The 15,790-nt window shown below is 51.7% G+C and overlaps 1 protein-coding gene across 8 annotated transcripts in view; it reads right to left on the reverse strand.

Moving 5' to 3' along the window:
- ADA2 (adenosine deaminase 2) overlaps positions 1–15,790 on the reverse strand; it is a 55,761-nt gene that overhangs the window by 3,937 nt on the left and 36,034 nt on the right. For 6 of the 8 annotated variants that reach the window (XM_073222779.1, XM_073222774.1, XM_073222773.1 and 3 more), the window contains 5 exons: positions 14,998–15,327; positions 13,588–13,813; positions 12,191–12,401; positions 2,609–2,736; positions 903–990 (listed from right to left, as the gene is read on the reverse strand). In XM_073222779.1, the coding sequence (XP_073078880.1) occupies positions 903–990; positions 2,609–2,736; positions 12,191–12,401; positions 13,588–13,813; positions 14,998–15,319 (975 nt within the window). In that variant the 5' untranslated portion in view covers positions 15,320–15,327. The remainder of the gene's footprint in view (positions 1–902; positions 991–2,608; positions 2,737–12,190; positions 12,402–13,587; positions 13,814–14,997; positions 15,328–15,790) is intronic. The other 2 variants (XM_073222781.1, XM_073222780.1) reach the window with 2 other exon arrangements.

Below are 15,790 nucleotides of genomic sequence, written 5' to 3' on the forward strand. Positions count from 1 at the left end.
TTGTGGGGGCACACTTTATAATAAAACAAACAAGAATATGCACGGTGGTAGAATGGAGGGTAGGCTTGAAAGAGGCTTGCGACTTGCAAGAGGCCTCCTCTGAATGACTACCCATCCCCTGCCAAGCCCAGTTTCCCGCAAGGATGTGTCCATCTCAGCCCTCACTGGGACTGTACCAGAAGCTCTGTCGAGAAGCTCCTCCTCAGGCCCTTGTCAGTGCCGCACACAGAGGGAGTGTGGAGGGGGGGCCATCTGCCCCTTCCTGGGGAGACCCTCTGAGGGCAAACCTCGGAGATGCCAGGCCCCCACCACAGGGCAGGGCTGAGACCTGCTCCTGCTCAGGCTGCCGTGAAAGCAAGGGCTTCAGTACCATGGAGGGTGAAATGTACAGCCTGAAAGAGGCAGCCAGGAGCGCATCTCAGCCAGTTAGTCCAGATTCATTTGGCTCCCCTAACGGGATGAGCTGTCACCCGGGAGGCATGGCCAGGCCACAGAACCTGCTCCAGCTGTGACTGGGGGCAGGGACACCACCTGCGGGTGTGCAGCTAAAACTAGCTGGGACCAAATGGGACAAGAAGGGACCACTCTCACATCCTGATAGTTTGCCCAGGGCTGCCTTCCTGCTTCCAGATGCCAGCCCCCGTGTGCTCCAGCGTCAAGGGGCAGATGTAAGGGAGCCATGTGGGCAGTGAGCCAGGGCAGAAGAAGGGGACACGAGCACCACTACACGAGGCCTGGAGCTCCTCTCACCTGGAGCGCCCCTTCCCAGCCCCTTCAGCTCCCTTGTCCCTGGGACGGTCACCCGCTGCAGGCCTCTCAGGAGGGCCAGCACTGAGCACTGGCCAAGCTGGGCCACTGGGCCCTCTGTGCTGCCCACCGAGAGCTGGTGCGGAGTCCCTTACCAGGTCAAACCCTGCCACCTGGGAGAAGTCGGCTCGCAGTGCCATGGCCACTCGGACTGATTTCATGATGTGGGACACATTTTTGGATCTGTGAGGACAGAGAGAAGCACAGGAGGCTGTGTGATGGTGGTGGGGGCACATGTGCCCCAAGGCTGCCCGGCACCTGGGCTGGTTTAGTCCAGGGCACAGAGTGATGGTTCCCAGCTTCAGCGCCGCTGCTCATGCACCCCCCACACCCGGCTGCCATGAGCCTGCTAAGTGGCTACCTTAGAGAGGTATTTTGCCCAAATCCATTCCTAATGAGGACTCTGGCTGGCTCCAGAGGGCCCCACAGTATCTGAAAAGCAGGTGAGGTAAGGAGACTCATAGAACAAATTTTATTTGTCTAAACTGGATGAAGCAGATTGGCCTTGTCCAAAACTGCTCTGCATCCCTGAGGGTGGCTCCTGGAAGCAGGCACAGGGCAGAGGCCTCTGTTCTCTATGAAGTACATCATGCCACCTGAGGCCCTGTGGGTCAGGCTGGACCCGGCAATGTGTCCTCTTCCTCTGATGAAAACAGCAAGGTCCTGGGCACGCCAGAAACCATGTGAACCACGCCATCTTACCCCTCTGCACCCTCCTGTGAGTCCAGGGTGGGGGCAGGCAGGCAGCATGATTGCAGAAGCGCCACAGGAAGGCCTGGCACCGTTCCATAAGAGCGTGGTCTCTGCCAGCAGCTGGCAGCCCTCAGTTTGTGGGTCTGAGTTTGCCTACCCCATCCGGCACCTACCCGTTCCCTCTCCCGCAGAGCCCTACAGGACACAGCGGCTCAGCCTCACACCCTCCTGCACTGGCCCCAGGCAGCCTCAGTGCAGAACCTGGAGACCACCCTGCAAGCATCCTGACTGGGGCATGCTGCAGGCCCCCAGGCCCTCACGGGGAGGGGAGGGGGCTCAGGGGTTGTGGCTGCGGAGGAGGCTCCTGGGAAGTCTGGCTGCCCTCCAGGGCCAGCCCTCATGGGGAGCTGAGCGGATGGAGGAGCTGCCCTCCCCCAGCCTGACCAGCGTGCTGGCTGCGGCCCCTATGTCTCCAGCCTGGACAGGTCACAGGTCTCAGACTGGCTGCCCTTCAACAGGAGTGGGGAGCTCTTGCTTTTGGTAAAATCAGAAGGAAAGTTAAGCTGTACATTTTTCTTCACTCGCCTGGGGAGAGTAGGTCCTTTTTCATACCAGCAGGTCACACACATGTGCTGCTGTGGGGTCTCCACACAGATGCTGAGACAGCTGTCACTCAAGCCCCATCACCAATCGAGCCCCTGCTCACTGCCACATACAACACATGGCGGACGTTAGGCAGAAGCCCAGTGGCAATTTGCAACAAAGAAATGAGCCAGTTACCCAAACACTGAGGCGAAAGCACTATACCCATAACTGAATCACCCTGGCCAATGTGGGGTCACAGGCCAGAATTATCTGGAAAATTGCTGCAGCTCTTCATTTCAGTCTGGATTCAAGATTCAAGCTACAAGTGACTTCAGAGACAGATTTTTGCACTCATATGCAAACGTGTGTGCTGAGCCCATGGCTTTTGGGCGCCAAGAAGTCTCTGATCCCCAGCCTCCCTTCCTCTCAACCTCCCTTCCTCCTCTTTCTCCTCCCCAGCCTAGTGGCCCTGCCCGCATCTCACTCTCCTGACTCCTGCACCATCAGCCATGTTCTTTCTCACCTGTGATCCGAATAAATGAGTTTGATTCCAATAAATCCAGGATGCTTTTTCACAAACATACAAGCCACTTCGGAGTAAGTCCTCACTGACCACTCTCGGGAATGGGTCGTCCCGTCCAGTTCATACACCTGGGAGAGTGTCAGGTCTCGGTCAGACATCAAGGGAGAGCAGAGCAAAGCTCTCCTCCCATCCTCCAATAATCTCTGTAACCAGAGTGGACTTGGCAGTTTCCCTGTTCAATGCCTTTGACAGCTTCTGACAGTTATTAGATGTCCTAGATGCATGTGGAATAGTGCCTTCTGACGCCACAAAGCTAAGGTGTCTGCTATCTCATTGCTGAGTCCTTATACCCAGAGCCTGGCACGTGGTAGGGGCCCCTAAGTGTTTATGTAATGGATGAAGAAAGGTCAGCTGGGGAGAGGACAAGCCAGAAAGAGTGGCCCAAAGACCCACTTTGTTTCCCCACTCTCCCACGCCCAGGCAGGATGGAGCCTGAGGTGGCCATAGCCACTAAGGACAAGAGTGACATGGTCAGGGCAGTGAGAAGAGCTAGGAATGGGCAGCAGGGAAGATGAAGGGGAGAGACGCAGTGGGAAGGGGGTGTCAACAAATGCCTGCCTGGTGGATGAGCCCTGCCGAGCCCCCTGGCATGGGGCTGGCGTGGGCACGTGCCCTACAGCCCCTGCTGCCCATGCCCCACACTGGCACACTCTCACCCCTGCACTGAGTGGCCATGTGCATCAGCAGTTCAGGGGCAGGACAGAGGTGGGAGTTCTTGCTGGCTGCAGAGCCAGGGAGGGTGGGAGGAAATCCTATGCAGCGGTTATTTCAGGACATTAATTAAGCACCTACAGTGTATAAGGAACTGGGGTTGGCCTTGGAAGGGATAAACAAGTTGGAATAAGGCAGTGCCTGTTCTCAGGAGTTTTCAGTTTAGTGGAGAGAGACTATCTATTTTCAGTATATAAAGCAGGAAGAGTTCAGTGCTAAACAGGTATATGCAATCTCAGAGGAAAAAGGGGTTCTTTTGAACTGGAGAGGGTCAGAGAAGCTGTCCTGGGGGAAAAGGCACTGGAGTTGGGTCCTGAGAGGTGAGTAGGGTCTGAGAAGCAGGGAGCCAGCAAGCCAGTCCCCGGCAGCCTCTCGCTGAAGGGCTGCTAGCTGTGTCTAAGAAGCAGTGTTCCTACACCGAACCAGGACTGATAGGGGGTCGGGAGCAGAGGCTGAGGGAGGTAGGACAGGTGCTGAGAACTGTCTCCCCTCCTGAAGAGAAAGTGCTTCCTGCTGCCTGGACCAGCCCTTGTCTCCCCACGCCAGGAGCTAATGCTCTCAGGGCACCTCCTCTCATCTCCACCCTCACATGCCTCACACCACTTTCCCCAGCCCAGGGGAATCCTCTTACGTCCTGGCTGCACCATGCAGGCATTGCCCCTTGTTCCTGGGTGGCCTCCCCAGCGCCCCTTCTCCCCAAGCCTGCAGAGCAGCTGTTTTGCTCCTTCATCCCGGGGGTCCTGCTCTGCTGCATGGGTTGGGGGAAGTGGGGTAAGCAGGCAGCTGTTTCCAGCCCCGTCCCTTGGCTCCATTGGCCTTTGTTCCTTGGTTTCCTCTGCTGCGGGCCCAGTGAAACCTGACATTTTATGCATTCCCCCACAAGGCCACCGCAGCCCACTGGGTCACGGTTATCAGGTGGAACTCCCTGGTGGCTTGGCTGGGGGTGGGCGTGCCCAGGCTCACCCAGGGTGAAGGCTGGCAGGGCTTTGCAGAAGGGTCTCAGCTGGTATGCCCATTATTACTATTACTTACTGAAGGGATTGGAACACGCCACCCAATATGACACTTTTGTATAAGGATTAGTTTGAACAGAAGGCAATTGAGAAGCAGCGAGAAATCACAGCCAGAGCTCTTTACCACTCCCCTATTGGCCTAAAAACGGGACATAATTTCTGCTTGTGAAGGTGTTTTCCCTTCCACCTCCCATTCCAGGAGAAAGACCCTTATCACCAGAGACAGAAAGTCAGCACTGAGATGGGGCTGCACAAACAAACCTTACTAAGATAACCCTTATCTCCTATTAGTTTCCCTCACATATTTAACTTCCCACAAATACCTGCCTCTAGAAGCCCAAACCCATTTTCCTTTGTCTCCACAATTTACCACCATTTGTTAAAACAGTAAAGCACCTGATCTGCCCACTTCTTTACATCATCACTTCTTTTTTATGAAGGTCTCAATGCATGGTAAAAACTACATATTAACATCAAATGAGATTTGCATGTCTTTTCTGCTGTTAATGTGGCTTTTGTCAGTTTAATATGCAAGCCTCAAGAACAAAACCTAAAAGGGTGAAGGAAAATTACTTTCTTCCTCTCCTACTTTACCAAGGATTTTTAAGAAGAGAACACTTCCTGTCACTGATCAAGGCTGCAACAGGCCTCCAGGTGCTGTTAGAATCTTCAAATCTGTGATGCAGAAAGAACTGGTATGCTATACCCCAGCTGGTCTCACCCTGTGGACAGGGAGTCCTCTGGGCCCAAGGCTTTTCCAGGCAGTCTACAAAGCCAAAACTCTTTATAAAAGTGTTAAGATGTCTTTTATCTTTTTCACTCTCATACTCTTATGAGTGTAGAGAATTTTCCAGAAGATGCATCATGTATGACAATATTGCTTGAAAAAATAATGGGTTGGGTGCTTGTGTAGTCTTGTGTTTTGAAAATTTTTCAGTTTCAGTTCCTAAGACAGGTTATATTAACAGGATGAAGTATGTATAGTACATACTGTGTGGTATTTATATATAAATATATACATAGTATATAGCTGTAAGCCACATAACCAGAAGCTCTTTGGGATCCTAACATTTTTCTGAATATAAGTTTGAGAACCATTGCATAAACCCAACCCAGATTGGTCCTTGAGTTGTTTTGGCATTACCCAGCTGACCTGTAGATGGGAGGATCAGAGTCTGCCCCCTGCCTTGACTGCCCTGTCTTGACTGAGTCACCTGCCCAGGTGTCCCAACTGAACTGCTTCTCCCTAGGGGTGGGGTCAGATCTGATCTCCCTTCTCCCCTCCTAGAGCACCAGAATAGGAGCTCCAGAAACCAGCCTTAACTTAGGAACAGTGCTGTCTCCGTGGAGTTCTAAGTGCACTAAGCCCCAGGGAACACATTTCAGAACTGATAGAGATGATGTTGGGGGGTGACAGGAGCAGAGGTGCTAGCAGAACAGAAGGGAAACCAGGAAAGAACCTAAAAAAAAAAAAAAACCAACAAATGACAATTCTGCCTAAAGAAGATCCTTAGCAGATGAATCAAGTTGTATAGACATGCAAACAACATCACAGAGGCTTCATGGGCTTTGCATCTGGCAGGGTTTCCAAGTCTCCGCTTCTATAACCCCCATACTCACTGCTAGAGATGCGTGGAGCCGTGCCTTCCAGGGGCCAATCCCACAGCTAGTTCCCTCAGCATGGAGAGCCACCCAGGTGGAATTGGGCTCCAGGGCGCAGATGCTGAAGCCACATTCACAGTGTTTGCTAGCTTCCTGGGACCCCAGTAAATCTCCGCCCAGACTGCCCACGCTCTATGCTCCTGCGCCCCAGGCCTCAGGCAAAGAGATGCAGGCCTTGCAGAAGCACTGAGGGCAGGATCCAAATCTCAAGAGTTCCCCTGCCTTAAAGAGTGGGAGACCCTTTCTGCAGGGAGCACCGCAGCCCCTCTCCCCAAAGCTGCTATGTGGGTAAGCACCTGGCACTGGCACCTCCTCAGCTACTGGTGAGCCTTCTGGGTTCTGGTTCCCAGGGGAGATACAATCTCTCCCAAGTCAATCACACCTTAGGTGTGACATACAGGGGTGTCACAAGGACCAAATGAGTTTATATTTGTAAAGCACTTAGCAATGATAACCGTTAATAATGTTATTACCAACCTATCACCAAATATAGAAAAGCAACTGAAAATCTGCAATTGTCCTAGGAGGAGGAGCTAAATCTAAGAATTTGACAATGTGTAAAAAAGGAGGTGGTGGTAGCCCTTCATAAGCTCTGTAATACAAAAGCTGCTATATCCAAGTAATAAGCACTCTTGAATTAAAAACACATTGGACTCAATTTAAATGACCTTGATTTTTAACTAGAGTTTGAGGACCTGTAAATTTGTGAGGAAATATTCAAACTACATACTACTTATATAAATCAATATAAACTTATAAAGTTTTATTGTCCATGATATTGTGGAATGATTTGAAGCTGGAAGGAACCAAAGGGAAATTTGGGAACAAGAGTTGCTCAGACCAGAAACTAGGACTCAGAATTTCTAACTTCCAGTGCATTAGCTCTCACTGCTAGGGCACCATTCGCTGAGCAAATGTTAACTGGGCCTCTAGGATGGGCCAGGCATATGCCAAGAGCTTTATGTCATAATCTCATTTAATCCTCAAAACTGCACTATTAGGTAGGCCTCATTTTACAGATGAGGATTTTGAGACTTTAAAAGGTTAAGAGCTCAGTTCTGCTCCCCAGTTGGAGGAGGCCTGGAGATCGGGTGAGGTTCCGAAGCTGGCTGACCCTGCGTGTCTCCTGTAATCAGGGCAGCCCATCCTCACCTTCAGACCATAGCGACAGTCAGGGAGTAGCAAGGTCTGGTTCTGGCCACACTTTAGAATCTCCAGGAGAGGGGGAAATGCCTGGGTCCCTCCTAGACCATCAGGATCTCTGGGGTAGCCATTTTTTTTAACCTCCCCAGGTGATTCTAATGTACAAGCCCAGCTAGAGCTGAGGGCTACCCTTTCTGTGGACTGGCGGCCAGGTAAGCAGCACTGTACAGATGTAGGGCAAGTGCTTTCACAAAGGCTGCAGGTAAAAGGGTCCCCCAGCTTCGCATGCAGCAACAGACGGAATTTTCAATGAGGGTCTGCCAGGAATCCAGGAAAACTTTGGGGGAAGGGGTGGGCTGGGGGCACTAGTGTTGTGACGCTTGACAGCATCCAAGAAATGGGAACAACCTTGATGCGTCCTCTTTGCTCCCAAGTGTCTCTCTCGTAAGACCTCCCATCAGGAAGTGCCAGCAGGGAAATCTGGTGAGGAGCCCTTTGGTCGCCTAAGAGCTTCACTCTGAAGACCGGCCAGGACCCAGTCTGGCCTCAGTCTGGCGGTGGGGGGAGGGACTGCAGCCCAGGAGATAAGACCCGCCTAGCAACGGTTGCTAATGGCAAGTAGCCTTTGTTATCAAGTATTAGTAACACAATAGGAGGCTGAGCAGCCAGGATAGTCCGTCAACATCATCCCAGCCCTGAATTAGCCCCCCCGAGCGAGAAGGGGAGTGGGGGTAGTGCGGCTCAGCAAAAGGATTCCAGAGCAGACGGTTTTTAGTTGTTAAATGTGTTGATGGCTCCCCCTACTCTGGCTAATGGGGGGCATTAAGGCACAGACTCTATTTCAGGAGGCCTTTGTTCCATGGTCTGAGCAGAACAAATGGTCAAATCCCATCCCCCTCAGCCTCCCCAGAATCCCAAATCCCAGCAGCCTTCTCACCTTTTCAGAAGGCTGGCTGGCAGGGGTGGGCAGAGTGGGAAGAAAGGGTGGGAGCTGGGCAGGTCCCCAAGTCAAAAGCCCTGGGGCCTGAGCCCCCCAACATAGAAAAAACACCCCGCGGAGAAGAGGGGCACGACACAGAAAGAGGCTGCTCTGGCCTCCCCTCCAGCCCAGTTTCTCAGCAACTTCCCCTAAACGCTTCCCCACCGGGCTCAAGATGAAAGTCACACCCTCAGCCCCACCCAGACCCAAGATTTTCTTTCTTCTTCCCTCCCTCTTCTTCCCTCTCTTCTTTCCTCCCCCAGGAAGCCCAAGGCTCTGCCAGGGTTGGTGGGCTCCCTCCCCACTCCACACTGAGGAAGCCGCCTGGATTTGCCCACAGGAAGCGACTCGCTTCGCCTGGGCCCGCCCCATCCTGGGCGAGGCGTCAGCTCAGCCGGTCCTGGGGCTTCCATTTCCTTGCAGAAGGACCCGAGCCGGAACCAGAGGCCGGACCTGCTGAGGGAGCTCCTATAGAGATGAGTGGGGCGGCCTCGGTGCTTAGAAGTCCAGTCACCCTACCACCCACATGACCTTGGTCAGGCTCTTTGACCTTTCTGAGCCTCAGTTTACACATCTGTAAAATGCATGTTGTGAGGTTCAAAGGAGATGACGTCAGTGAAGTGCTTTGTAAAGGTCAAGGTGAGGAAGGCCCTTTCTCAAAGTGTGGTGCAGGTCAGACACTCTGCATTAGAATCCCGGGAGGAGAGGAAGAGGCTACTTAACTTGGTAACTTTGCAGCTGCCTGGCCTCACCCAAGAGCACTGAGTTGGAATCCTGGGAGGTCTGGGTCCAAATACCTATTTCAAACAGCATGTCCAAATTATTCATATGGAAACCCAGGTTTGAGGACCACCGTCAACAAACATGGTCATCACTATCGTGCCCTTGAGGACACCAGCCATCATAAGGCCTGGTGCCAGAAATAACACAAGGCCACCAATGCCTGGTGCTAGAAACAAACATTCAGGGAGACAGAAGAGGGGCGTGTGGGTCCTCTGGTCTCAGGAAGGGTATGCAGGAGGACTTGGCTTAAGGGAGTCCCAGAGAGGACAATGGGCTTAATAGGGGCGGAGCCCAACTTAGAGAGAAGAGTTTTCCAGGCCAAAACATGGGAATAAATTGTGCTGGGAGTGCGATTTCTCCCACCCAACTTTGGCTAAGTTATGCAACAGTTCATTGCTTTCAGAAATTCTTAATAGATGGTGAATGGACCCTTACTTTTATTTTAAAAGGGTAATTTGTGCCCTTGTCTTATCCACCCTGCTTAAAAAAATGATGGCAGCTCTACTAAGCCCCGCTCCCACTTCCCAGGAACTCACAAATGGAAGGAGTCTGTACTCAGTGTCAAACCACCACACACCCTTCAGATCTTATCCCCTGAGAGAGGCCTTTTCTGGGAGGACTTGAGCCACCCTTCAAGAGGGTATTAACATATCTAAAGGAAAAGGTGGGTCAGTCCAGGGTGCAAAGAAAAGGGAGAGTTAAGACCTGGGAGGCTTCATCTTAGACCAAGAGAAAGGGATTTTTGAGCCACAAACTGGAATTATTGGTTCTTGGGGCATGTAGATCCTTTATTAGAGGGTCCTGAATCCCTTTCAGTCAAACTGGGGGTAGCAAAGTCAGTTTAGGAATCCCAATCAGAATTTAAAACATTTTTAGAATGCAAAAATGTCAGTCCCTATACATTGCATTATTTTCAGAGGCATTGTATAGATGTATATGGATACATGGGACAACACCGCCCGTAATAGTCAATTTGTTCTAGTGCTTTTTTTCATCTTGGGAAAGGGTAATAGCTTTCAGCACACTTTTGAAAGGTTAAGGCACTGTTCTAGACTCCCTCCTATTCTCAGAGTTCTAGGACAGGCTTATTAGGGCTACTGGCTCAGCAGTACCATTTTGGCTACAATTTGGCTTCAGGAAAGGTAGGATTTACCTTCACGGAAAGAATTTCCCAATCAGGAAGTTTTAAGTGTCTGGTCTGATTAATGGCTTTCTCTGAAAAACAGCATTTTGACTTTCTTGTTTATACATCTGTCTCTTATAAATTTTGTCAATGTGTGTCAGTCCTCTGGAGCACTATCACTTCTGGGTGTACAAACAATAACATTTTTGAGCCTGTGAAGACCATGGACTATGGTAAGAAAACCAAAATAATGCCACCCTGGGCCTTGCCACAAACTTGAAGTTTAGTCACCAAGGCATTGGTTTATTCAACAAATATTTGAATGAATGAGCAGATAGTTTGGATACAGTGTAGAGGAGAGCTCTACACAAAGGTCATTTGCCCCATGCCACTTAACATCTTTAACCAGTTCAAACTCTTGTGAGCCCACCAAATGGAACATTGAGAAATGCTGCCCACTGCCACAACTCCCCAGAAAGTCCTCAGGGAAACTCCCTTCAATAGAATCACCAGAAGAATCTTCTAGTAGCATTTGATCCCATGGGGCTGCTCTCCTCAACAGCTACCTCCCAGCAGCATAGAAGTCCGAGCTTCCCCAGGCCCAAGTCTGTAAATCTGAGGTCTGTTCATCTCTTAGTCCCTGAAATCCCTGTCACCCTTTGCTTCAGATCAAAATGTAAGTCCTCAAAGTCAGTTTTGTTCTTTTTTAAAAATTTGTATTGCAGTCCCTTCTTTTGGACTCTTCCCAGTCCTTTCCATTCCACTCTCTTCAACTTCCTTAAAATCAAACCAGCAAAGCTTTCTTTAACCCCTCTGCGGACCCCATTCTCAGCTTCTTGCAGGCGAGGCACCTTCTCCAGCACTGTGGCCCCTGTACCCTCATCTGAGTGTTTCGCCACAGGGTCCAGGGTGCGTTGGAGCCCAAGGACACTCTCCCCTTAGAGCTGGCACTTCCCTGGCCTCACCTTCAAGCTTATCAGCCACATGGCAAGCTTCTGATAAATTAAGCTCAAATTTGTAGTCCCTTCCCACCTCCATCCTTCGTTTCAGCTTCTTGTTCCCTCCTGCTGCCCTGCCAGCTCCCAGCCTTCTATGCTCCTGCTGGCACCCATCATTCCCATGTCCTTGTCCCCAGGGCCTTGCCCAGCCCTTCCGATCTGTCCTGCTAACCCGGGCACCCCAAACCATCTTCTTTTCCTACAGAAGGGTCATGCAAAGAGAATCACACACACTCATCACATTTCAGGAAAGAAGAAAAATGGTAGGGCCTAGAATGGTTTGAAGGGAGACCAGGGAGGAAGCTTCTGTGGGGGAACAAACAGGAAGCAAGGAGCATGTATAAAACCAAGAGGAGAGAAAGGCAGAGGAGAGGGCATTGTGCAGGGAGACCCGAGGCCTGCACCAGGAGCTGCTGGTGGCAGAGAACAAGGGGCCCCAGCCTGGGAGGAAAGGAAGTGAGGGCTCTCTGACCTTCCTCAAAGACTCCCTCAGCCAGCTTTGTCAACCTACAACTGCCATGCCCTGAGCTTGGCTAGGAGACAGTGTCATGTGTACTTGGGAAATGTGGGAGGCAGCAAGGCTTCCCATCAACCCCTCTGTGGTGACCGCATTGCCCATACAAGACCCTAGTGAAGATGCCCGAGCTCCACAGAATGGGCCCCCAGAGACTTACGCATTCCCCCATCACATCACATGCAACAAGACGCATCTCCACATTCATCAGCGCTCCCTGTACCAAGCCCGCCATCCTGAGGGACTCAGCAAAGCTAAATTGTGATATGGAAGGAGAGAGGTCCGGAGGGTCCAGGCGTGAGACACTGCTCACAGTCCAAGGCCAGGGCACCCTGAGCCTGCAGGAGGCCCTGAGAATCTGGGAGATGGTGTGAATTGGGGCAGCACAGGGCACTAAGCTACACTCACAGCGCCACCAAGGCCAGACCAGGCCAGCTGCGGTTTCCTCCTCACGGGGTCGCTGGAAGGCATATGTGCTCCTGGGGAGGAAGCCAGCAGTCAGTCCTGCATCGCCGGCTCTAGGTAGGGAGCCTGGGAAGACCACAGGCAGAACCTGAAAGCCAAGCCGGAGGGAAGGAGAGGGGAGGCAGGCTCACCAGGTACAGCATGACTCTGAGCTCCAGGTAGAGCACATTGTCCTGGTAGAACTCCTCCAGGCTTTGGAAGATGTAGTCTCTGAAGACGGGTGCATAGTGCACAAGGCCAGAGACTGAGAGGAAGATGGTTTCAAACTTGGACCAGACGATGTCTTGGTTTGTATAAGTTGCCTCAGGGTTCTCCGTCACCAGCGTGCAAGCCCTCAGCAGGCTGTGGAGGACACAGGGGCAAGCGGAGGAGGCAGACGTCAGCACACCGCCTCCAGGCACCTGCCGGGTTCCTGCCCTCCCTGCTTCTCCCTGAAGCAGCAGCCAGGGCGTGTCACAGTGAGCAGTGGACAGAGGCCCAAGGGAAGCCTCCCAAGCTCTCTGGAGGAGGCCCTGCCCTGAGACACACTCTGTGTGCCCAGGAAGACACAAGCTCTCTGCCTACAGGCCCTCCTGTTCCTCTCCAGAGGCTTAGCCAATCCATTCCCATTGTACTTACACCCTAGACCAAATTCTCTTGAGAGGGTGTTATGCACCGACTTGTGTCCCCTCCGAATTCATATGTTGTAGCCCTAACCCCAATGTGACTCTGTTTGGAGCTGGAGTCTTTAAAGAGATGATTAAGGTTAAGGGAGGCCCTAAAGGTGGGGCCCTAATTAAATAGGGCTGGCGTTAGAGACACAGTAGTGCATACATAGAGAAGCCACCAGAAGCTGACACCTTGACCTTGGACCTGCAGTCCCCAGACTGAAAAAATACATTTTTACCATGTAAGCCCCCCAGTCTACAGTGTTCTGCTCTGGCGATCCCAGCACCCTAAGTGGGGCGGCATGAGGGAAGTAACTCTGGACTTGGCACTGCACGGCCCACATTTACATCCCTGAGAGGCCATTTCCTAGCTGTGTGCCTTGGGGATTTCCCTAACTATGCTGAGCTTCTTGTTTCTTACTCACAAAGGGAAGTATGGAGCAGAGCCTCATGAAAGCACTCTGTAGATGATTCTATGCCTAAGGTAATTATTACTTATAATATCACTATTTAAGTCACTATTTAAGGTTGTTTATTGGCATGTTGCTTCATCGTTTCCAGGCTGCTGCATTGCTCCAGGAGCTGGGAATTTTTCTTCCTTCTGATCTTCTTGAGGATCCAGACTAATCCCATTTGATGCAATCACAGTGTTGCTATACCTTTTGCAAATCAAATCAGATTTTAAGTGTGCCAGGAAGTTACTATGGACAGAAAAAGGGCTGAATCCTCTGTGAAGTGAAGCATACTGTAAAGTTAAAAGAAGCTTCCTGCTGTTTTTTAAGGTGGATTTTTATACATGGTTTGTACCAAGGAAGACATACCCATACACTACCCGTTGCCTATGGTGGGCATGGGGTGTGCTCCTTCTGAGCTATGCTTACCTGCTGTCAAACTCAGTGATGTTTGGCAGTCCCTTACGATGCTTCTCCAGCAAAATCCACTCTGAACATTTCACTGGTGGAGGGGCTGGGGGACCTGGATAAGCAAATTTGAACTGCAGGGCCCCCCTTGGGGTGAAACAGAAATGGCAGTGAGGCCTATAGGTGACATTTTTCACCAGCCAGTCCATACTCAGGATGCCAAAGTCATGGATGTGTAATGCAGCTCCTGGGACAGGAAGAAGAGGGGCGGGGGTGCGGTGAGGCAAAGAGCAGAAGTGCAGGAGCCACGGCTGGGGCTTAAGGGCAGCACGGACGGACAGGTGGGACTTCGAGCCAAGTTCCAAAGGCTTCCCAGGCCTGCACCTGCCTGGGAGATCTACAGCCTTCTTTGCTCTGGCTCAGGGGGGCTCCTGTGGCTTCCTCCCTCACTAGTCAGAAGCCATGGTGGCCCCATTCAAGAGAGATGGCATGGGAGGGTAGGGGAGCATCAGGTTTGGAATCAGAAGATTGGGGTTCAAGCTGGGGCTACACCAGCTCCTAGCTCTCCACCAAGAGCCCAGGCCTTTAAAGAAAGCCCCGCCAGCCAAGGGTGAGTGAGGGGCTTTGATAAAATGAGCCCCAGCCCCTACCCCCACCCTCATCCTGCCGCCTGCCCCACCCACTGACTCTGTGGTCCCTGCTTCCCACCCGGATCTGCAGGTGTTACCATGGGAGAGCCTATGCCTTTCCTTCAGACCTGATGCCCTCCAGGCACAGAATACATGGCCCCCTCTGCTCTTCTGGCCACATCTTAGCGCCTGGCCTTGACACTGGTCCCTTTGCAGGTGTCCCAGCGATGCAAGCCTTAGGTCACGCTCTCTAAACCTATGCTATCAACTGGAGATGCTATTTCACCAACCTCACAGGTTTTTTAAAAAATTCCTATTTGTAGCATTAAAATAATAGAGGTATTCCTTGTAAGCTGGAAACTATTTATTTGTGCATGATTACATTATTTTTACTATTCATAGAGCTGTACTTACACTATAGAAATATACTAGTAGAGATGTGTTTATCTAGGATCATATCTCATACCATGTCCTCTGATAACTTAGCCCCTGGGGAAAGGGCAGAAGCCTCAGGTACAAGGGGCTGTGGAGGTGTGAGAAGGCTTATGGGCCTTGTCAGAGAGGCCCCCCCAGCATCCAGGGCCACGCATTCTGTCTCAGAGGCTCAGAGCCTGCAGAAGCAGGACTTTGGGGTTTCTGGGCCTAACTGGCAGCCCCCTCGGGACACCCCTCCCCAGTCTGCCAGCAACAGCAAAGGCCCAGGGCAGCAGAGCCCCCTGTAGCCACAGAGGAAATGATTTTCCCAACCAAGCGCAGTCCCCCACTTCCCAGGACCCCCAAGCCAACCCCTCCAAACCTCTACCTTTCGGCATCTTCCTCAGGATGTGGAACACCCCACTTTCCTCAATGAGGCTCTTGGCCTGGAAGAAGTGCATGCTGGGCGGGAATGTCTGGGTCCGCATGGCCTGTGCCACCTCGGCCCTCTTCAGGGCCATGAGCTTCTGGTTGGCCAGCTCCTCCTGTCTGTTGAGCACCAGCTGCCCTCCCAGCCTCATCGTCTTCTCTCTCATTAGCAGCTGCTTTCGTGCTACATCTATGGGCACAGCTGAGCAGGACAGAGACATGGCCACCACCAAAAGCAGGTAGGGCAGGGCTGGCTGCCTGGACCAGCCACCCACGAGCATTGGGACGCCTGGAGAGGAAATTGCTCAGATGGAGACTCAGTGGGGCTAAAGGTGGGGGCTAAAGATTTAAATGTGGAACTCTTCTCCATCTGCCACCCTGCTGTCAGATTACCGGCTCCGAGACCCCAGAGGTAGACACGGAGGGTCCCCAAAGAAAGGCCCCCGGAGTGAGCTGCTCAGCCAGCACACCCTGCTCATACTCAGGAAGACACTGCAATCAGACTTGTAGTGTTTCACTGTTAAATATAACTAGGGTTCTATTTAAAGGATCACAAAGCATATGAAGAAAGGCTCCAACATGATAAAGAAACTAAAGAAAAACCACAGAGAGAAGGAACCAAAGGGAAAGGGAGGCAGTGCAAGAAATAGAAGAAACATTCAAACGTATGTTAGTGAACATCCTGAGAGAGATGAGAAAGGACAGTGCCTCCATAAAACAGCGACGGGGGTTATGAAAAACAAACAGAATGT

The sequence above is a fragment of the Manis javanica genome, chromosome 15 (assembly GCF_040802235.1).
Source record: "Manis javanica isolate MJ-LG chromosome 15, MJ_LKY, whole genome shotgun sequence".
Lineage (NCBI taxonomy): Eukaryota > Metazoa > Chordata > Mammalia > Pholidota > Manidae > Manis > Manis javanica.